At 36.6% G+C, this 23,230-nt stretch overlaps 1 protein-coding gene across 1 annotated transcript; it reads right to left on the reverse strand.

The window, feature by feature from the left end:
* Positions 1-9,817: 9,817 nt before the first annotated feature.
* On the reverse strand, positions 9,818-14,386 carry LOC122653170. Its single transcript, XM_043847110.1, has 5 exons — positions 14,285-14,386; positions 12,547-12,658; positions 12,346-12,447; positions 12,065-12,211; positions 9,818-10,297 (listed from the first exon to the last, which is right to left on the reverse strand). Exons 2-5 carry the CDS (start codon positions 12,634-12,636, stop codon positions 9,974-9,976), a joined length of 663 nt encoding a protein of 220 aa, XP_043703045.1. The 5' UTR covers positions 12,637-12,658; positions 14,285-14,386; the 3' UTR covers positions 9,818-9,973.
* Positions 14,387-23,230: the final 8,844 nt, after the last annotated feature.

Consider the following 23,230-nt stretch of genomic DNA (forward strand, 5'->3'; position numbering starts at 1 on the left):
AAAAAACACTGGTTTGATGCCCAGTCTGGTCTTAAAAAACTATGATTGATGGCCCTTGTCTGGTTGGAGGCTTGGAGCACACTAAGCCCTGCATTAGCCATGGTAAAAAAGGCTAAGCAACTATGCTGGCTCAGTCAAAATATGTAGCAGGTATGGGAGTTTAGATCCAAGCTCATCCTAAAACTACGTCTATGGACCAGGTCTCTGATTAAGTTCTACAATATTGCAACTCTGATATATCCAAAATGCCTTTCCTTCCCATCTTGGAGGAATGAAATCATCGATTCTGTTGAATCTTGGTCTATCCTGTAAGCTATCAACCCTCTTCTGTCCACAATCATAAACTAAGTGTGCTGCACCCACAGTTCTAGTGTACTACTCCCACAGTTCCTAATACTTACCGGTGAAGTATGCTGGCATCTTCTCACCATTACCAGACTCAATGCGATTTATCAGCTCAAGTAGAAAGGAAATGATATTACTAGTGAATTTGCAAGAAGTATTTTTACTTTGCTCTGCCTCGAAGTTTAGAAATTACTTGGAACAGCCTTATTTTTTTAAGTTTTATTATGTAATTCATACCATGCCCTTCATCAAGTTGAATTTTCCATCAGAAACATGTTTTCTGCATAGTGAATTTAATTTGGATTTTGCCCAACAGTTCTTTTTATTTATTTTTTTTTTTTTTTTGGGGGGGTGGGGGAAGGGGGGAATGCAAAAGCATTGAAAACAAGGTAGTTGCTAGTAATTTCCAAACTTTGAGGTGGCAGGAGATAAAGTCCTCTCTACAAACAACAATGACAGACAACAGTAGCAGCCACAACAGCAACAAAACAACCACAGCAGCAACAACAATTGCAACTACAGCAGAAACTGTAGCAACATTTTGAACCATACGGCTGCCATCACATCATACTAACAAGATTGATAAGAATTTGGATTAGCAGAAAAAACTATCAAGACAATTAGGCTACCTTTGGTTGTTCAAATAAATGTAGTTTTTGATGGATAACACCGAAAGAAGTGAGTTTTCCATTGAAATTTTAACGCAGGGCTCACTTTTTCCTGTGTTTTCCATGGACAAATTCATGTTTCTGGACCATCAAAGGTAGCCTCAGGTAACAAAGAAGAATTGTGGTGGAAAATCAATAATGTGTTTATAAATGAAATGGGCTCTCTACTTACAGAGCTCTGTGTTACAGGGAAGGTGTTCTTTCCAACAAGGTCACAACTATAGCTGCTTCTGCAACAATGGGAAGAATGAACTCCTAATGTGTTTTTATATTCTTTTCAGTTAATACTATTACTCCATCCAACTTGCCTGAAAGCAATAGACCAAAGGGCATTCACTGAGTGCTCTATCTCTGTCTGTCTCTCTCTGTTGCTTGCAAGATTACCGGACAGCAAAGGTTACGACGGTGACGTGAAATTTGTTTTCTGGTCTGTTTAGTGGTGGGCACTAAATATGGATGATGTTGATGTAATGCAAAGCAACCCTGTAGCAAATTTTGGCCTCTTCTTAAGTTGTTCTTTGTTCTTAATAGAAAGAAGTAACAGTTTTGATGGATCTAAGTAAGTCAATCGGGTCTTCTTTGTTTCTAAGCCCCTACCCACCCCTCTCCCCTCTACCCCTACCCCTACTCCCATCCCCCACACCCCAAAAAAAAAATTTAGGATGTGGCTTGGGTTTAATTGTACTTGACTTGAACTTTGACTCTTTAGTGAACTCCCCCTCCCAAAAAAATGGTCATGTAACAATTCTGGTGGGGCTAAAATTTTGGGTATAAGAAGATCTTAAGACCCCATTTGGATGCAATGAAAATTAAGGGAAATGGAATTTTCAAACTTCAAAAGAAACTTTTGTAAGAATCATCCCACTGGATTATATTACCAACTCCAAATCATTCTATAAAATTACATCTAAAAAAAATCATTATCAAATATTATAAGAAATTTAAGTAATTTATACAATCATGTTGAATAATGATTACTACAGTTTTTTAGGTTTGAAAATTTTACTTCCCTCTCTTTTCTTTAATATTCCTTGATCAAAGCTAGGACTTCAGTCTCAACTAAATCAAGTTTTTAGGTGATAAAACAAAACAATGAAAAATCAAGTACTATTGTAAACGGATCGGATTCCATGTAATCGGATTTGGATATTTCCGTTGAATACGATACTCTAACGGATTCGATGGATTTGGATCGGATCAATTTGGATTTTAATATTCCTTGCAATCAAATGGATACAATTCACTCAATCCATAGTTTTGATTGATCTTTTCCATATTCTAAATCTCGTTGAATCTTCAAAACCCCCGTTATTTATTTAATTTTTTAGGTGACAAAACAAACAATGAAAGAATCAAAGAGTACCATGAGATGTATAGACATACATGGCAAAGTATGCTTCTATATAGAAAGATTTATTGAATCTTGATTTGACATTTTGCCAATCCACATCATTTTCAAATCACTGTTCCACGTGGCACAAAGCACAGGATGTGTGTTGGAATATTACGTATAGGGGATTGTGAACCTTTGGATGACACAGTGAATGTTCCAACCTGGTGGAGGAAAACTTGTACACCCTGACTGCTTCCAGTCACTTCCCTACTGCCGAAGGCGAAGCCTCCTAGACTGCTAAGATTTTTTCTTATCAAACTGCATAATTGTGGAGAAAGCTAGAGCCATGAAGAAGACACGAGAGAATAGAGTTAGGAGGTGATGACGGATTATCTAAAACTGTTAAACTAACGCCAAAGTTGAACCTTCAAAATTTTTAGATTGTAGAACTTTAGTTCTTCATTACCTTTTTTGAATGTCCACTTTACTAATTGGGTAATTTTACATTTTGCGTTGATTACAACAATTAACTCTTAAAAAGGAGAATGCTACTTCAAATGCTTTGACGGTTCCACTTTAAAACTTTTTTGCTATTTCAAAGGGGACAGTAATTACGGGTTAGAGGAAGTAATGCTATGTTTTGCTAAGTAATTTGGGGTAAACAAGTTCAAAATCACCTTTTACCAGTGACAATTTAGGAAATTAATGAATGTGTTCCAAAGTTCAAACAGGTAATATTTCTCTTCATCTTAAAGCACAAAAGGTTGTACTCCATTTGGGGAGAAGTACAGCACCTGAAAACCAAAATCAAGAACACAAGATTGAAGGAGGATGAGGGTTTTCTAAATTTATTATAGGGAAAGAGAACGCTATCTGGTCACATGCGGTACGTGGCCCTGCGTCCAGACACAAGGTTGTGTGAAAAGCCCACCGTGTCCTCAGGGATTTCTGCCTTTTCATGGGGACGCAACAGTCATTTTGTGTGAAATGTCTGAGCGTAGGGACTGCACGCTGCATGCGACCAGGTACCGTTCTTTCTCCCTTTATTATAATACCCTCATAATTAAAACTTTTTATATGTTCATTGGGAAAGAGAACGCTACTTGATCATGTGACCCGTATGCCAATACGGGGACCAATGGGAATGCACGCCCAAACATCCAATATGGTGGACGAGGTGGTCACTTCGCCATCCATGCATGTGTCTGTGTGTAGGGTGTGCTACCAAGCAACCTTCTTTTTCCATGTTTGCTTAAAGTACATATGGTGTGACCACCAATAATTATGTTAAGCTATATAACCTCTCTTATTAGCTCTCCACATAATGCATTGGGTTTCTAAATCGAATTGAATAATACGTAATTTTTCTTTAATTACAATGAATTAAAGTAGAGATGCGATAATAAAAGGGAAATAGTTCCGTAAGCGCACGGGAGAGGGTTTTCTCTTTCTCCCTCTTAAAAGGGAAAAAAATCTCTGTCCAGGAGTGTGGCCTATGCCAGCACTCCCATGAATCTATCTCTTTCTTCTTTATGTGAAAAGACACCTCTGTCTCCTTATTTTAAAGAGGAGAGAGATAGACACATGGGAGTGCTGGTGTAGGCCAGACTCCCGGACAGAAAACTACTTCCCATACCTCTTTATTCCCTATGTATGAAACTGTTTTGTTGCTTGTCATTAGTGCGTTCTCTATACCACTTGCTCAGAAAACTCTCTCACTAAAAAAACTCTACACAATTGGATTTTATCCAAATTTGTTTCCTTCATTAGAACATTTATTTAGCTTTGCTAAGTATTGATATGGATTTTGATGGACGTTTTGGAAGAAAAGTAATTAGATACAAATTTGAAAATTGATACAAAAAAAAAAAAGGTCACTAAACATATTTCAATTGGAACCTTTTTTCCCCTAATACTTTGGCAGTCTTGACTCTTGACATCCTTTTCTTTAACTGTGTCAGTAAAGTATACCTTCTGACCAGGACTTTTTCATCTCTTACTCTCTGCTACAAAGACCCCAATGTTGGGGCCCCCACTAATCTCCCATTTCATTATTCACCCCCTCCTCAATGACAAACACAATTATTTGAGTAAACAGAAGTTGTATTGCAATGACTATACCACAATGGTCTACTCATTGTTGCCAATAATGGTCTGTCGTACTCTCAAATTTGATGCATGCATAGATATAATCGTTCCTTATCTATCTATAAAGTTTAATCCAATCTAATAAAAAATATGATATATTGAATGCACGAGATTTCCACCACTGCAAGAATTGAAAAGGGTCATAATGTACATAGCCTTACCCCCGCTTTGCGGAGAGACTGTTTCCAAATATTTGAATATGGAGCAACTTTATTATTGCACCAAGGTCCACTAATAGCTATATATTTTTAAGGAACAAAAAAAAACAAAAAACATGAAAGTGATTAAGACGTTTAGGTATATATATCCCCAAAACAAAAAACACAAAAATAGATTGGGGTTTTTTCCCCTTCTAATAGATGTTGAATATATTAAGTAAGAAAAAATTTAGAGAAAACCCCTTTAACTTAGTTTTTGCCCAGAAAGTTACAGATTCCTCCAAAACAATAATAGCAAGAATAAAGTTTTTTTGACTGCCCCTTGCTCTCATGTGCCCTTGGAGACTTCAAACCCTAAAAGCAATGCCCTCATGAATGGCGTCTATCAACTTTTTCCAACAACTAACATACCTTTCACCACTCAAGATCCTTTTTTCATTAGGATTGCATATTGTTAAATATCATTTTTTCATCATCTTTGCCGAGCCTGATCTTCTTTTCTATAGACATGTTTTGCTAGAGAAGATAAGGAGGCTTGCCCTTTAATGTGAAAGTGGTATACTTCAAATCAAAGGGTCGAAGAATTGCACAAAACTTTCTTGGTAGGAAAAAAAAATGAGGAAGAGATTCCACATTGAATCAAATTTGGTTCATGAACCTAAGAAATCTTGAGAATTAATAGAGCAACAGGAAATATGAAAACAAGAAAGTGCTCACTCACATACCTTTCCCCACAAATGGGTTCCTCTTTCATTTCTATTGGTATAGCTAAAATGAACTTAGAAAGTTTTTGTTTTAATCTTTTCTCGTCCTCATATGTAGGTTCTTTTGGAACCAATTACTAGTAGGCAGCTGTATTTCTAGGCAAGTCGATCTGAATAGAGGGTTATCCAAACGGGCCTTGTTTAATTTAAATTGTTACTTGGCACGACAGATAAGGCTGTAATTTTGTATATAAGCGGATTCTAGCGTTTTCTATTTACATCTAAAGTTATATCTCAGTTAGAGTTGGTCAAGTGACAAAATCAAGATTGAGAAATGAATGACTATGAACTATGGAGAGGGTGTATGCTAACAAATAAACATATACACGATGGAGTATTTCATTAAAGGGTAAATTATACGTGACTCCCTGGTTTTTTAAAATACTCATCCGTCACTCTCTACAGTAATGGTGTTAGTCTGTTGTTAGTTATTAGTATGAAAGGACTATTTTACCCTTATAGTAAAACATTAGAATTAAATTTACAATATTACCCTTCAAATCTATGTTTGGATGGTAAGGATAGTTTAGGGATTTAAATTTATTTAACTAGCTGACATCATCACTTAACAGCATAAAACTATCGGTAGAGACTAATTTGTCATATTGGGGTCTAATACAAGGGGTGATTTGAGTTTCATTTGAAAACCAAGGGGTGACGTATAATTTACCCATAATTAAATTTGATACTTGATCAATTAAGACCATTCCTTAGATCTTCAACAATTGAAATCGCAGTATCATCTCTCCACTTACCCAAAAAAAAAAAAAAACTAGATTCATCTAGCAAACATTTGTCATGTGTGGATTCACATATGGAGGACCTCCAACCTTATTTTCCAAAAAAAAAAAAAAAAACCTATTTAATTCTAAATGTGTACAAAAAATAAAATTTAAATTTAAAATGAAATTAATAAATTGCAAAAATAGCACTACATCCCTTAAGAATAAAATAATATTATTGTAATTTATGGTTCCTAAAATAAATCTTGTTTTAACCTCATTCATGCTTATCTCAACCTACAATTTAACCAAAATGAGATGGAAATGGGGTCAACTATTAAATTAATTCACTTGAACCTATTGAACTTATGCCCGTGGTGGAAAAAAATGTAATTACTTTATGCACAACATGCCACAAAGTTTTGAAACCATAATCGAAATTTGTATTTTTAATTAGGGGGAAGTTTTCATACACGGTTGTGTAAGCATGCACGGTCGTCCCCTCACAAAAAGTTGGACAAGTCACAAACCCCACCCATTAATTAATGCCTTGAAACTCTTACCCCCTCACATACACGGTTTATATAGCCGTATATGAAAACTTTCTCCTTTTAATTTTTAGAGAAATTTTAATGTTAAGAATTAAAGACATTTAAAAAATAAAAAATAAAAAAAAATAAAAATAGGATTTCCTACAATACTACAACCGTGTAAGAAGAAATTTGAATACTACAACCAATGAGCTAATAAATCGAAGGAAAATTAGTCCCCACTGTTAGTTTTATGCTGTTAGGGACTAATTTGTCAATGAACACATCAACTAAATTTTTTTTCCCCCATTTCCTTAGCTTTCATGATTGAAAAAATTCATTATGATTATATAATAAGTGGGAAACACAAATCCAAAAGTTTCATAATCTTGCCCCAATATTCCAATGCTTCTGAGACGCTGCGAACCCTCGCAAGATGGTCGTGCTTTGTTTGTATCTCAGAATACTTTCTTTCCACCAATTGATAGTCTCCTTCTAGCCCGCCCCCCTCCCACACGTGTGGGTCCCATGTATCCCTTTTCTTTTGCCCCATGTGTGTCCTTGTTTTGTATCTTCGGCTCCATTTGTTTGCAAGGGGAATTAAAAGGAAGGGAAGAGAAGTGAAATTTTAATATTTAAAAAAAGAACTTTTTTAATCATTACCCCATGTGACAATATGTCTAACTTCAAATAATTTCATATTTGGTTATTAAATTTCACTTTACTTAAAAAAAAGAAAATTTTAAAACCTTAAAAAGAGTCCGACCAAGGAACAACCTTTTGTGCTTATATAATGGTTGTCCAGTCTTTGCTCTGATTCTATAGACAATAAATGGAGACCCAATTATGGTGAATCAACAGAGCCCAAAAGGTGATGTTGATGATATATTACTTGACCCGGGGCTTATGACAAAGGCTATGGATCTTTATCAAGACCATTTTGCTGGAAGTTTCACAGTGGGAAATAGCAGGGAATATGACTCTAGGGTTGTCAATTAATCGGTTTGGTCTGATTTCAGTTGGACTGAATTAGTTTCGATTTGGTTTGGGTCAAATTAAATTCGGCCCGTTAAGCAAAAGTCCGGTTTCGGGATTTTATCATTTTTTTTCAGTTTTTATTGGTTTCGATTTGGTTTCAGTGTGTTTTTTATTTCGTTAATAAGGCTGGTAAAAAATTAAAAATTCAGCTTGAAACCAAACCGATAAGAATTTGGTTCAATTTCTATCGATTCCTTTTGGTCAGTTCGACAGACTCTGGCTGGAATTTGACATCCCTAGGGTATGCTATATTTTGCGTCAAGAATGGCAACCTCCCCAAGCCAAGACATCCAGCTTCGTCGATAAAACCAAAACCCTATCCTATGCAGAGTGACCAAGGGATTTCGAAAAGTAAACATGTGGATGGGTGATGCGGATTTAGTTTATTTTGTTGCCACAGGAAGAACAGAAAGGAGATGGTGGTGTAAAACCTAACACACTACAGAGAAGAATGGAAATTGCAAACACAACCACACAATGCGCACAAAGATTTACGTGGTTCAACAAGGTTGCTTACGTCCACGGTGAGATGAGATCTGTTTCACTCTCAATGGAAAATAGGGTTACAATCGCTCGTTCCTTTACATCTCTCTTAGATTTTCAATACAGAAAAAGAATTCTCGCTACAAAATTATAGCGAAACCCCATATAAGAAATTTACTGAAATACCCATATAATCCTTAAAAAAATTTCCTCGGGGATCTATTTAAGTGTTATTTTTGGATGTTTTATCTCTAATGACAATTCTGGTTGAAAGCTGGAGAAGCGGATGGTGGGAAAGACCAGCTGGGATCTCCCAAGGAGGAGACAACTCCATCCCTTATTCCAAGCACCCATGTGGTTAGAATCTATGAAAAGGGGTGTACCAGTCCATGCCTTGAATGTAAACCAATGCTTTGAAGCTAATGGAGCAATCAATGTTGGTCGATGGGTAATAGAGTGTGTACTATATTATCCTAATTGGCTAAGTTGTAATGGATATGAGATAATTGCAGAAAGTTGTGATAAATTGATGGGTTTTGCTGTTGTGATGTCAATCTCAAAACATCACTAAACACTCTTTGAAATATGAAAAAGAATTCCAAAGATGACCATTCTATGTCGGCGGCTAAAGAATTGCAGGATTTAAATCAATCAAATTTTAAAGGATTTCGTTCATGGTTGCATTGGTTGTCTATATTGTCATGATTTTGTCAAAGACATGTCTGGTCTTTATATAAATGGATTTGGAAAGTTTTTTATACCATTAATAGTTGACATGATACCATTAATGGTTGACATGTGGCAGTTCGGTTTGCAGTGAAGTACTCCCAGAACTTTCTTTCCAAAATCCAAAGAAAGTTTGTAATTTGACTGGTGACTTTTGGGTAATTGGGTGAAGTAGAAAATTCTGAAAAAAATAAAAATAACAGTGGATTGTTTGAAAATGTAATAGTAAGTAAAACAGAAGTTTTTTTTTTTTGTTTGGTTGGGAGAGGTTCCAGGGTTTGAAACATGAAATTAGGATTTGGATTGGCTTGGATTAGGGTTTTTTCATATAAGAATTTGGCAAGCCAGATCCACCAGAATTGAGATCGGCATCAATAGATTTCGATTCAGATTGGCCGATCTGATCCCAATTCTTTTTTTCTTTTTTTTTTTTTGGGGTGGGGGAAAGGGGTGTGGGGAGTGTGGGATGGGAACTGAGAAGTATCTTTAGCTGCCCTGCCCTACCTGGTTATCTGTCTTTAAAATTGATGAACCACATCCATTTTATGTCCTCTAGTCAACACTTGAGATACACAGAGGACAAAAATTGATATTATGCAATGACTGTAAACTACACCATTTATTTCACTGACATGTACAAAACCTCTCTTTCCCCCCTGATAAAACCTATGAACACAATCACTCTCTCTCTCTCTCTCTCTCCCCCCCCCCCCCACTTCTTATACATATCTTTTTTTTTTACAACAGTAAAACCTATGAACACACTCTCTCCCCCCCCCCTCTTATGCATATCTTTTTTTTTACAACAGTAAAACCTATACATGAACACTAAAAGCCCCCATTCCCATTACTAACAAGGATTTAAATTGAAAACCAAACCCAAAGTGTATCCGCTCTAACTCGTAGTGTTGTAAAACTTGAGAAATACTACCACTACAAATAGTAGTCGAGGAACAACCATAACCAGAACAACCACAACAGTGCCCCTCAAGAGTAGAATGCAAGTTGCAAACCCAATAGCATAGGTTATTGAGCATAAAGTAACACACATGGTGAACCTAACAATAATAATCAAAGCTCGAATGTTTGGGCGTAAACGTGAGTAAGAAAAGACCTACTCCAAAAATAAATGATGCATATGTTAACCATGTGTAGACCTTGAAGAGGATCTTATGTGGAAGAGTTGCCATCTCATTTCCAGGGAAGCCAGCTAGTACACCAATAATCCCTCCAGCTGATAATGGAATCACCCAACATGTAACTTTAAGCTCAAAATTTAACTCTGGAATTTGACCTACATCCTCTACTGATGAAGTTGCTAGTTGTGTAGGTGATGAAGAAATCAGTTCTGAGATGTTAGGTATAACTGTAGGTGTGCTTTCCTGTCATTCACATTGAAAAAACAAAGACTCTTCTCTGAGTAAGTTAATAGAAGGTCTACTTGTTAAAGAATATAGCAGACTATGTATAGGAATGCATGGAAATATGTGGATACAATATTTAAAGGATGGATTCTTATTGATTAAAACTAGAAGAAAATTTCTTGTTCTTCCCCATACTTGGTTCTTTATCCCTCTCATAAAGAATAATGAAGCCAACCCCATGGAAAAAAATATAATGAAGTTGATTTGGTCAGGATTTAGAGAAATTTTATAAAGTGTTTGCATTTTTGGGTTCAACTTTTTTCTTTTCTTAATTGGTTGGATTTTTCGTGAGATTATCCTCCAAGAAGTAAGTGTAATTTTTAATGTTGGATTCTAGAGAGTATTTTTTTCCCATTAGTGGTTTTTGGTTTTCAACCAACCCCTCATAAGTTTTAGTAGTTCCCCAGTTCAATTCTAAATTCTTAAGGATCTAAAGTTTTTTTTCCTTAGTCAACTAGATTTATTCTGTTAGGGACAACTAAATCAAACTTTACAATGGAACACATACTTGCGGGTTCTCGTAAGGTTATAAATAGGAAATATATCTCTGTTTGGCACTGCAGTTTGAGTTACCAGAGAAATAGCGGATACCTTTAGGTTTCAAAAGTGTGAACGAAAAATCTTCCTCTTATTCAATCGATTCAAATCAGAGCTGAATCAGAATCAATGGATCCTGATCCAATGCCCAATTAAAGAGGGTCATAATGTACGCAGCCTTACCCCTGCTTTTGCAGAGAGGCTGTTTCCAGACTTGAACCCATGACCACTTGGTCACAATGGAGCACCCTCTAACACCCAATTCTGAGTTTCAAAACCTTGCTTGATATTGCCTTTGGTGGTTGAGTGACATATTCTTGTGTTCATTTGTGATTTCCATGCTTTAATCAGTTTTTTCTATAATACGTTGTAGTGTCCTCAATTCCAAAATCACAGGATTTTAGACAACAACTAGCCATAAAGCTGAATACTATAATTTGGATTAGCATGAACTCCAAGGTTTGATGACTTGTTCAATGGTATTGAAATAGAAAAAAGCCTGATTGAAAGACAATCTTAGTCTATTGTTGAAGATTCAAACTTTGTTTACCCTCATTGGATTCACAGAAAATTACAGTTTGAGTTTGTTTTTCACCTGATTAATGTGGAATATATGATGAGTAGGAGCATTTCAGGATTTCATGTAAAAGACATTTCAAGCAACCTTTGATGATTTGAAGAAATCCAATCCTAATTGGATATAGCTTCCGTGAGGAAGGGAAAAAGTGCTATATTAAATGACAAGGGAGGGGTTTTTCTTTTAGGCAGAACACAGTTTTTAATTTTTCTCTGTGGCCATCGGTACTGCCATTGTAATTTTTCCCTTTTTGATTAGTCAAATCTTTTTTATATGCAAACCTTGGTAAAAAAAAAAAAATTTAACCGACTTTTCCTCCACCCACAGTCAAGGGAGAATCCCTTGACCAATGAGTTTGGATGGTGTCCATAGGGTATAGGGGAATAGTGGGGGTATTATCAACTATTCGTAAATAGGGAGCAGATATTTATGGCCATTTATGGATGTACAGTTGGGTGCAGGAAAAATTTCTCCAAAAATTTTCTTTGTGCATGATGTTTTATTTCTTTCATTTTTTTTTTTTTTCTTTCATATTGTGTGGAGGAGCATGAGCCTCCAATTTGTATAAGAATGAGAATAACAATTTAGATAGTAAAATGAAACTCATTTACCTCTGATATCAATTCTCCGTAGATTCTATGATGTGTGCTAGTTCCAGATTCTGGGCTGTCACTTTGTACCTGATGAAGTAGAGAGACAATGTCTGGAATTTTTACTTCAATTTGTCTTTTGTTTGCAAAGTTTTCATGGATCTGCACCTGCTCAAAGATTAATTTCATACTTTTTTTTATCAATTCCTCATACTCAAGTGCACTACCCAATAGACCCACACAAAAACAAGTATAAAATTTTTTCAAAGAACCCATACAAGACAATTGCTTCTCTCCATTACCTTAGGGTTTAATTCCAATGGACTACAAGTAACAGATATTTGATCTAAAATATCCATTCTGAGTTGTGTACTTGGAGAAACCTCATTATTAGCTTCTAGCCTCTGATAAAAAAAAAATCAAATAAATTCTTCTATTAATTTCAAATAAATTACAATGAAATTATCTCACATCAATATGATTAAGCTAGAAAGTGCTAATACCATTACCTCCACATTATGTACATCTAGTTTCCTGACATTCAGGAATGAGGAAACTGCGGCTATAACAAAGATGGCTAAAACAATAAGCATTGTCTTAGCTATAGTTGATGAGCTGCAAAAATTGGGCAGCATATGTTACTGAAAGGGAAACTGAAATGCCTGTGAAAGAATTAGTATTCCTCTTTTTGTTTTAGGCTGCATTTTGATAAATGGACTTGAGGGCTTAGATCTTAATATATGCTCCCAAATCAAAATCACTTAACTGCACAAAATTGTTAAAATGCCCTTGATACATCGGCAATAAGATTGGGGTAGAGCCGTAGAGCATGGATCCAATCAAGACTATACTAAATGAGGAAGAGTTCTTTAAGATGCTGGACACTATTTCTTTGGTTTTATTTCTATTGAGGAGACTTCATCTGGTTGGAAGGGAAATGAAATTAAAACAGTAACAAAATACCCATCCAGAAAGAATAAAAAAAAAAACAGGAACAAAATAAAAAATTTATGATTGCTTAACCAAGACAGATTTTTTTTAATTTAGTAATTAAATTTTGGTTAGGGGGTAGCAGAAGAACTGTTTTGCCTGCTTTATATCTGCCACATGGAAGTTCACCAGGCAGCCAAATCTAGTGTCAAGATCTACCTACAAAACTTCAGCTCAGTCCAAATTATACAAGGTCAAATAATGGTTAAAAAGTCAAAGATAAGAGCCAAAACCATGGACCATTGAAAATATACAGTAACAATCCAGTACAAGTAGGTCATACGATTGAGTTTAACTACCAAATTTGACCTTTAGCTAATCCAAGGTGGACCAATTGAACCATTCCTTCCCTTCTTAATTTCTTGCATGCTAGAGATCAAAACCTACTTGAACAGTCAACTCAAGCTGAAGCTTGGAGTTCTGACCCATGGTTTGATTTCAAATGAGTAATCTATAGCTCTATAAATAAGGGTATTTATCAGTTCAATTCTGGCTAAACGATTTGATTTTGGGTTCAGTTCATGCTAAAATAGGTATAAACCAAAACTAACCGAATACTATTTGGTTCCAGTTTTCCTAATCGAAACTGAATGCCATTCGATTTTGGTTTCGGTTATCCGGATTGAATCCAGTTTCATAAGTTCTGTAACAGCATTAAGGAAGATACAATTTACAAATTATGGAGATGCTTTATTGAAGAAGCACTAGAGTGAAGCAAGTGCAATTATGGGGAAGATTCTACCTTCCCCCAATAATTCCCATCCACCAAGAGAAAGGCAAGCAAAACAGGAGAAGGGGGGGGGGGGGGAGGGGGAAACCTCAATCCTTGAAAACCCAAATTAATCAATTTCTTAACAGACACAAGACCCCGAAAACCGACATTTCTACTGAAGTATTAGTGTAGATGCACTGGAGTCAAGCCATGGTATTGGTGTAGATGGAATTTTATATTTCTCTGCTTCCCTATCATAGAGGAGCTGGAATGGACCACTTCTGAAGGTCTTACTTTGTATATGGACCTTTAATTGGTAATACCATGACTTGAAAACTGAATTATTTCATGTTCAGACCTAGCTTTCAAAACTAAAATCTTGAAATTTGAAATCTAGAATGCAAATTGAATTATTTCAACTTTAAACCTTGCTTCACTGTACAAGGTTTCAAGCAGTATTTTAAGAACCGTCCGCCCCAACACACAGAAAGACCCAAACTTAAAACGACCTTTCCCATTTCATGGTGTACAAAGACTACCTGATTTCAAATGGGCAGGAAGATTCAATCTAGAGCAGCAGAGCTTTAGTCTTCAGAAGTGAAGAAAACCACTTAACTCGAGTAAGCTCCCCGTGTAGATACCTGCATCACACAGTCCATGAAAACTAAGAAAATGCTGCAAGTAAAGAAATGAAAATCATATGAGAACTAAAATGCCTCTTAATCAATTTCAAACTACCAAAAATCCACTATGATTCTCAAAAGGCCTTCCACAGGTTTTGAATTCCCCTCCATCAACTAATTCCTATCTTAATAATAACTATGAAAAACTGGAATCTTTAAGCCCCTCTCCGACTCCAGTGAGATCGATGTCTGCATTTCTGCTATCTTCAAAAACAGAGAGAGAGAGAGAGAGAGAGTTTAAAGAGTGTCTTAAGTCTACTGGACTGATTTCTGATGCTGTTAAGCTTTACATTTTATTGTAAAGCTTTTTCATGAAAATGATATTTTACATTAAAGTGTGTGCACGGGAATCGACCATGAGGGTTGTGGTGGTCATTTCGCACGCCCATGTATCTGGCCGTAAAAACACGCTCCCAAATAGTGAACATGTGTCCTAAATAAAATTATAAATTATTCATCATCTCCATCAAGCAAGAATGGTCCCCCTGTCTGTTTTATTTGTCCCAATTTTTGTGTACATTCCAAACTAGGAAATGAACTTTTATTGACTTTCCTATTTAGTGCTTTGCATTTTATAATAAAAAAGTGAAGGAAAATGTAGTATAATAATAAAAAAGAAAGGGTTCTTTTGTGTGTCACTACCCTTAGGGAAGTATAACGTTTTACTATTTGCCACTTGAGAGTACATGACTACATGGGTTACTCCATTTGATAGATGACTCCAATACATCTCAATGGCCGAATTTTGGTCCAAAGTAAATAAGGAAAATTGCTCAAACTCTGATTCAAAGTTTTAGTAATATATTACAAAAAGGAAAAAGAATTCTATGCTAGCACTCCCATGAATCTATATCTATCCTTCCCATATGAAAAGATACCTCCGCCCCCTTGTTTTGACGAGGAGAGATAAATACATATGCCACACTCCTGAACAGAAAACCACATCCCATTACAAAAATCTATCAAATAGAAATGAATATAAAATAAAAAATGACATCTTTTGTAATTTTAGCTATTTTGCCCAACCGATCTGATTCCAGTCTTTGAAATAGTGATTGGATAACAGTCCCCCCTCCCTCTCTCTCTCTCAATATGCTGAGATTTTTTTATTGATCAGTGAAGCGTGCACACACAGTGAAAAATAAAAGTAAAATAATTTTACCTTTTTCTGCAACATTGGACCAAGGAAATATCATCTCGTTCAGCATGGTACAACAAGGACTACTGAAATTAATCTCCATTTTAAAGTAGTTTTCATGGTAAAGAGGACCCCATTGAAAGATAAAATTTTGGGGCATTGTTCCAAGTCCATGTGTCTAGGCGCACCCTACGTTGTGGCTCAGAGAATATTTTCCCTAAAATTTTACATTGCATTTGATTGCGTAAATCAGTGAGTATTACATCTACAGATTTATGAAAGTCAAATTTTTTCATGTTCGATAGGAAAAATGGATTTGCATCCGCAGATACACGAAATCTTGAGATGCATCATTTTAGTGTAAAAATTGGAATCTTGAGATTCCACCTCAATAGTAAAGCACAACTTAAGGGGCAGGTATAAAAGGTCTATGTATCTGTAGATTCAGAAATTATCGAGCAAAAAATTGATTGTTCTTGAGATTTAAAAATCTACCGTTTTCTCACTAGCTCTCGCTCTCTCTGCTCGAAGATCAAGCGTTCGAAGACTTGCAAGACTTGAAATCTACCTGAAGAGCAATCGTTCAAAGATTCTGGACAAGCAGAGCAAAAAATTTGCAGGTACTTCATCTCTCTCGCTCTCATTCTCTCTCTATCTCTGTGTCCGTCTCTCTCTGTCAGGCTTTCTCTCTCTCTTTCTCTCTCTCTTGCTCTCTCTCTCTCTCTCTCTCAGATTCGTTTTGGTTGGAATTTTTGCAGGATCTTCGTCCTACAACTTGCGGCCTTCAAATCGAGCTTGTGCCCTAAATCTACGATTTTGTTCTTGCCCTAAATCTCAAGCAAAACCCCCCTCAAACTTGCATCAAATTTTGTTCTTTTGTGCCCTAGATCTACGATGTTGTCTGTTGCTGCAATTGCAGGGTTTGGGTTGCAGAGATTTGTTTGTTTGGATGGTTTCTTTATTTTTTATTTTTGAGAGAGAGAGGTTGGTTTTCTTTTTGAAGTTTTGATGCTTTCTGTTTCCGATATACTTAACTAGGACCACTAATTAGATAGCTGCATGAATAGATTTGGTGCTTTTAATTTTGTGAGTTCATAAACTGCTGGTGGAAATAAAGAGTAGTTGTTAAACCTGGTCACTATTTTTTGAGGTTCCTTCTCATCATGAAAAACAAATTGCCAATACTACAGTGTGAAAGGAAGTCCATGATCTTATAGACAAGCTGGTTTTTTCTGGCAGTAGAGCTTACCCTACTTGCAAGGCTTGCTGCAAGTGAGCTAGTGTTTCGTCCGATGCTCTCAAACATAACAGTGTTTCCTAGATTTTGCTGCTACTGCTGCAGGATATCTTAGTGTGATTGAGGAATTCAGGTAGGGATCTATCAGAGATTGAGAGATTTGATATGAGTTCAAATTTTGGGATCTTAAGAGGGGGAGGGGTTGGAGGTTTTGTGAGATGGGGAGGGTTTTGGGGGTAAGAAATGAACAGTAGTGAGGTAGTGAAACTAGAGAAGAGGATGAGTGGGAAGAAGAATGGAAGTGAGGAAGATGGGGACGTCAAAATGGTGTGAAAGAATGGCTCCAGCAGTTTACATGCATAATCATTGGTGAGACTAGGAATTGGTGTAAGCTTGAATTATTTTTGCAATCTGTATTCTTCGTAGTAGAGCAAGATATTTGTTTGATTAGCTTTCCTGTCTCAAATATTCATCATGTGCATAGGTTTAATTTTCTAATTTTGAGAGCTCTACATATTCATGACGTACATTGTTCAGGTTCTAACTTTTATTGTTCAACCCATAGGCTTGGTCCCTGTAGGCATCTTGACAAAAAAAAAATGATAAAAGTGCAAGTGATGCATATTCATCATCCAAATGGGTTTATTTTATTAAGAATAAGTCTAGAGTTGGGTTACGTACATGTTGGGCCTTTAATCCCATGGGTTTCTAATGTAATAGGCTACTTTTATGGGCTTAAAATATGGGTATATAGGTTGTATACGGGATTAGCTCCCATGCTTAGTTTTCTTTCCATACTTCACTTTTTATTTGGTGTTTTAAATTGAACCGGTTTAACTAATGATTCAATTTAAGTGATTTTATTAGTTTTTCTTTTAGTTGTTTAGTTAGGCTGGATTAGGACGCTATTTTGAGTCTATTTCAGTTTCCTAGTCAGTTTAATTTGCCTAATAGGCTAGGGATAGGGTTAGGCCTTTCCTTTTTAGTGTCTAAGTCTAATTTTGAGTCTTTTATATAAGGTTGTAAGGGGGCTAAGTATTGGATACGAATTTGATTAATAAAAATTAGCTTTATGCTTGCTGCCATTGCTGCTGGTTTTTGTGAGTGTACATCCTTGTGGATCTCAAGGTGGAAGGGATTGGTGGATCTCCAATCGATTCCTTGCATCGTGAAGATCGGGAGGGCTGCTACTTATCTCCTTGCATCGTGAAGATTGGGAGACCCCATTGTTCATCTTCAAAGCTGCTGCCATTGAAGAGCTGCAACAAGTAAGAAATTCTGCAACTATTCTTCTTCCTTCTAGAAGATCACATGCAAGGTGATTTTCGTGAGAATTCTGCCCAACCAAATCTAACCATTAGAACCTGCTAAAAATTTGGTCAAGCCTTCCTCAAACCCTAAGAGAGACTCGATTCGAATTTCAGCACCATCCACCCAGCCGATTGTCTGAAATTACAGTTTTACCCCTCTCTCCTACTTCTACTAGGAAACCTCCATAACTTCGAATCTGTCCATCAGTTTCAAACCAAACTTCCAGCATACAACCCCCACACTTCTCCCTACACTCAACCCTAAACCCAACTCATAACTCGCAATTTATCCCCTCCATTCGTCCACTCTATTAAAACCCAAAACCTGCAACTCAATTCTGTCCAGAATTGCAGAATTTTAAAACCGTCTCAAATCCTATTATTTATATACCATAAAAGCGCCCTAGACCTGCATATTAAAGCCATATAAGACTCATTCCCAAACTCCCATCCTAAACCCTAGAATTAATCTAAATCCTAGTGTTGTTCATTCGAACCAGCAACCCCTTTTGCTATTGGTCCTGTTGTCTGGCTCCTAGTAGGTCTCCTACCTATCTAGGACTATATTAAATTAGTATCAAAGCTATGGCGGAGGAAAGCTCCAACCAAGCCTCGAAAGACCCACCTCCCTTCGTTTTCAAGACTCGAGTTCGTCTACCCAATGGGAGCACAATCATATTAATTGTTGATGAGAGGCGACGTAACAACATTATATCACAATCCGTGGTGGATATGTTGTCCTAGTCAGGAGAGATTTGCATAATGTCTGTAGGTCAAGTCTTTGTTGAATTTGGGTGTTCTTCATACCATGATGGTGCTTGGTGTCGACCGGTACCACATTCAGAGAGCTTTATTGCAGTAGGTAGTGATTGGTTAGACATGCGACAAGGTTGGATTGAACCTGAAAACAACTTGTGTGTCATACCTGATCGACACCGTCTGTACATTTGTTTTATTCTAAAAGGGTTACAACCAAAGGTGACCACATCGACTGTACAGCCACAAGGACTGTCGAACATGTCAACTTAAACGCAAGTGACATCGACTGTGTTTGAAGTTTCACCAATGGTGCATGCACCAACAGAAGATTCTACTAAAACAGTTTGTGTTGAAGAGATTCAAGAACCTATAGCTAAAGAAACTCAAGTAGACCAAGCTGCACCAGTAGTAGAGATCATGGTTGAGAAGCACAACCATCAAATTGATGGGGAGGTCCAAAACACGATGGTAGAAGAAACTACTAAAGAGGTCTACACTGAAGAGAGCAAGGTAGACAAGGCTGAGCACATGGAAGATGAAGTAGTGGTTGAGAATACTCCACAAGAAATCATCGACATCCAAGATACTGTTCTTGAAGAGGTCAAGCACTTAGAGTTTGTTATGCCACTATGGTTCTCTGAAGAGAAAGCTCCATGCCTTGAAGACTTTATTCCTAATATTCTTGCCACACCAGAGTTTTGTTTGGGAGTGGTCAAAGCTGCTACTCATAAGTTGTTTTCTCCTCATCACTGCAAAATTCGAGGACGAATTTTTTCAAGCTGGGGAGAATTGATGCAGATTCATCACCCAAATGGGCTTATTTTATTAAGAATAAGTCTAGAGTTGGGTTACATACATGTTGGGCCTTTGATCCCATGGGTTTGTAATGTTATAGGCTACTTTTATGGGCTTAAAATATGGGTAAATAGGTTGCATACGGGATTAGCTCCCATACTTAGTTTTATTTTCATACTTAACTTTTTATTTGGTGTTTTAAATTGAACCGGTTCAACTAATGGTTCAATTTAAGTGATTTTATTAGCTTTTTTTTTAGTTGTTTAGTTAGGCTGGATTAGGACTCTATTTTGAGTCTATTTCAGCTTCCTAGTCAGTTTAAGTTGCCTAATAGGTTAGGGATAGGGTTAGGCCTTTCCGTTTTAGTGTCTAAGTCTAATTTTGAGTTTTTTATATAAGATTGTAAGGGGGCCAAGTATTGGATACGAATTTGATTAATAAAAATTAGCTTTATGCTTGCTACCATTGCTGCTGCTCTTTATGAGTGTACATCTTTGTGGATCTCAAGGTGGAAGGGATTGGTGGATCTCAAATCGACTCCTTGCATCGTGAAGATCGGGAGGGCTGCTACTTATCTCCTTGCATCGTGAAGATTGGGAGACCCCATTGTTCATCTTCAAAGCTGCTGCCATTGAAGAGCTGCAATAAGTAAGAAATTCTGCAACTATTCTTCTTCCTTCTAGGTCACATACAAGGTGATTTTCGTGAGAATTCTGCCCAACCAAATCTAACTATTAGAACCTGCTAAAAATTTGATCAAGTCTTCCTCAACCCCTAAGAGAGACTCGATTCAAATTTCAGCACCATCCACCCAGCCGATTGTCTAAAATTATAGTTTTACCCCTCTTTCCTACTTCTACTAGGAAACCTCCATAACTTCGAATCTGTCCATCAGTTTCAAACCAAACTTCCAGCATACAACCCCCACACTTCTCCCTACACTCGATCCTAAACCCAGCTCATAACTCCCACTTTGTCCCCTCCATTCCTCCACTCCATTAAAACCCAAAACCTGCAACTCAATTCTGTCCAGAATTGCAGAATTTTAAAAACTTCCCAAATCCTATTATTTATATACCATAAAAGCACCCTAGACCTGCATATTAAAGCCATATAAGACTCATTCCCAAACTCCCATCCTAATCCTAGAATTAAACTAAATCCTAGTGTTGTCCATTCGAACCAACAACCCCTTTTGCTATTGATCCTGTTGTTTGGCTCCTAGTAGGACTCCTATCTATCTAGGACTACATTAGCAAGATTAAGAAGAAGGAAGTATGTGGAATGAATTTATAGAAAACAAAGAAAAGAAAAGGAAGACCTTTGCTGTGCAATTCATTCTGCAGATGCCAATGTGATTGTACTCATCATTGTCACCAAATAAAGTGAGCTCATTCAGGGACATTTATGCCATTGTAAATGATAGATTAATCAGTGGAGACCTAATGGTTCTGATCAGTTAATCAGATTTATTTTCAGCATTTAGACCTTTAGAATAGGGGAGATTGGGGGGGGGGGGAGTTCCTATACTCCTCCCTCCTTGCATCTTAGATTTAGCCTTAGAAATAAATGGTAGCTTAGGCTTGTGCTATGGTGTTTAAAACCCATCAACCTCTCATAATTATGTGCTTGTTCATATGCAATTGTATTGCTCATGAGAGATCCATTCTTAAATGGTTCTGCTGTAATTTTCAACTCTTTATTTCCTGTTGTAATAGTTTGATGCTTAAGAAACCATATGCATATCTAAGATCAATTCAGTGTATTGTTAAATTGAAATTGCTATCCATGTTGTAACTTGGGTGAATATAAACCATATTTAAAGTCAAAACTCTATGGAAGCATTGTTTATTGAACAGCCTTATGATTGGGTTGCAATTTTATTGAAAATTTGAATTTGCACGTATATGTGGAAGCATTATGTATCTGAAGTTAAAAATCCAGTTTGTGACACCCAATAAAAAATGGGTTCTGGCTCCTCTGTTGTTAATTTTACTGCTATCTCCAGTTAGGAGCTCTAGGACATGGCTCGTTGCCCTATCCTCTTTAAATGGCTGAGAGTCTGAGATTGAAAAACCCAATTCCTTTGATTTTGTTGGGAAGAGAAGCATTTGGGGATGGGGTTAAGTTGGCTGTGAAAAGAAGAATGAATGTTTTGTCTTTTTGAATGAGTGGAGTATGGGAAGAGAATGGGAAGAGGTAAGAAGGGGTTTTGGCTTTTTATTTTTTATCACTGCCATGTAGGTCTGTCTCTTTCCCTCTTTTCCCTTTTGGATTGCAAGGAAAGTAGATAAAACTATGTTGTATGATTGTTTCTTTTCCCAAATTTTGCACTTGAATTCTCCAATATGACCAATCTTTTTAATTTTAGATTCGTGAGCTGCTGAAAAAATAAAGATGGCCACTCTCTATATTGACTCTGTGACTCTGTATGATATATTCAACATTGGGCTTGTGAGATGAATATATATTTTTTTTCTTTCTTTCTTTGAGTTATGGATATATCTATTGTTCGGATATCTGTGTGATACTATCCTTTGGATTATCTTTATTGGTGGTAAGAATTAGTGCAGAATAGACAATTCCAATATAATCCCTTTTCTATAACAAATGAATATTGAACTTTTGTGCTCTTCCTGGGTTTGGGGGTAGTAAAACTGTTATTTTTTTACAGCTTCAAATCTTAACTGCAATTTAGAAACCCCATCGGGTTTTCTCTTCGAAGCAAGGTTTGTGGCAACATCTCATGGTTACTTGTAAATTCCAAACTCTACTTGATGGATCTTTAACTCAAATTGGTAGAGCACTTGGAATATGAGCATGACTCAAGCATCTTCCAAGGGATGGTGGTTCGAATCCACCAAGATCCTTTTTATTCAATTGGAACATGAGCATGTCTCAACTATAGTTGGCTTCAAAGGAGTGCAGGAAGGTTTTATAGAGGATTCAACAAGACAGATTGTAGTCTCAGCATATACAGTAGAAGAGCTGATCAGGAAAATGGAAGTAAGATGAAGACATTCTTTCTCTTCTTTCAAAAGTAAATATCATTATTTCATAGTGTGGCAAACAATATATATATAAATTTACGTTAGAGGTGGTTGTTAAATTATTGGATTCTGTAGAGAAGAAAAGTTGCAAGAAGTGGCAGGGAATGATTTGTTGCTGTTTTTTATTGCTATTTGCAGGAGTATGCACCACTTCATGACAAGGTTGTACCCAGAAAAAACTGGGAAGTAGACCTATTAGACTCTTGCTACTAGTGGGCACCCTTTATATTCCAAATTGAACTTACATATTTGAATACTGTTCAATTTACATTTTAATTTCTTCTCCATTACCGAATTGATACAAAAAGTGAATACTGTTCAAGTTATATTTTTAGTTCCTTCTCCATTACCAAATTGATACTAAAAGCCAATCTCTCTCTCTCTCTCTCACACACACACACACACACACACACACATTCTTGTGGACAATGTCTCTCAAGTTGCATGCATGTCTAACACTTGGGAGTACGGACATGGAAGGATAGGTAGGGTGAAAGAGAAAAGTTAGAAGAG

This window comes from Telopea speciosissima, chromosome 2 (assembly GCF_018873765.1).
Source record: "Telopea speciosissima isolate NSW1024214 ecotype Mountain lineage chromosome 2, Tspe_v1, whole genome shotgun sequence".
NCBI classification, from domain to species: domain Eukaryota; kingdom Viridiplantae; phylum Streptophyta; class Magnoliopsida; order Proteales; family Proteaceae; genus Telopea; species Telopea speciosissima.

What these genes read in the sequence shown, in the direction of transcription:
- LOC122653170 (XM_043847110.1), bottom strand. Translation starts at nt 12,636, where the DNA reads ATGCTTATTGTTTTAGCCATCTTTGTTATAGCCGCAGTTTCCTCATTC. An exon ending in TACATAATGTGGAGGTAATG is followed by an intron (nt 12,448 to 12,546) that starts GTATTAGCACTT and finishes TTTTTTTATCAG; the next exon opens with AGGCTAGAAGCTAATAATGA. An exon ending in CATTGGAATTAAACCCTAAG is followed by an intron (nt 12,212 to 12,345) that starts GTAATGGAGAGA and finishes ATCTTTGAGCAG; the next exon opens with GTGCAGATCCATGAAAACTT.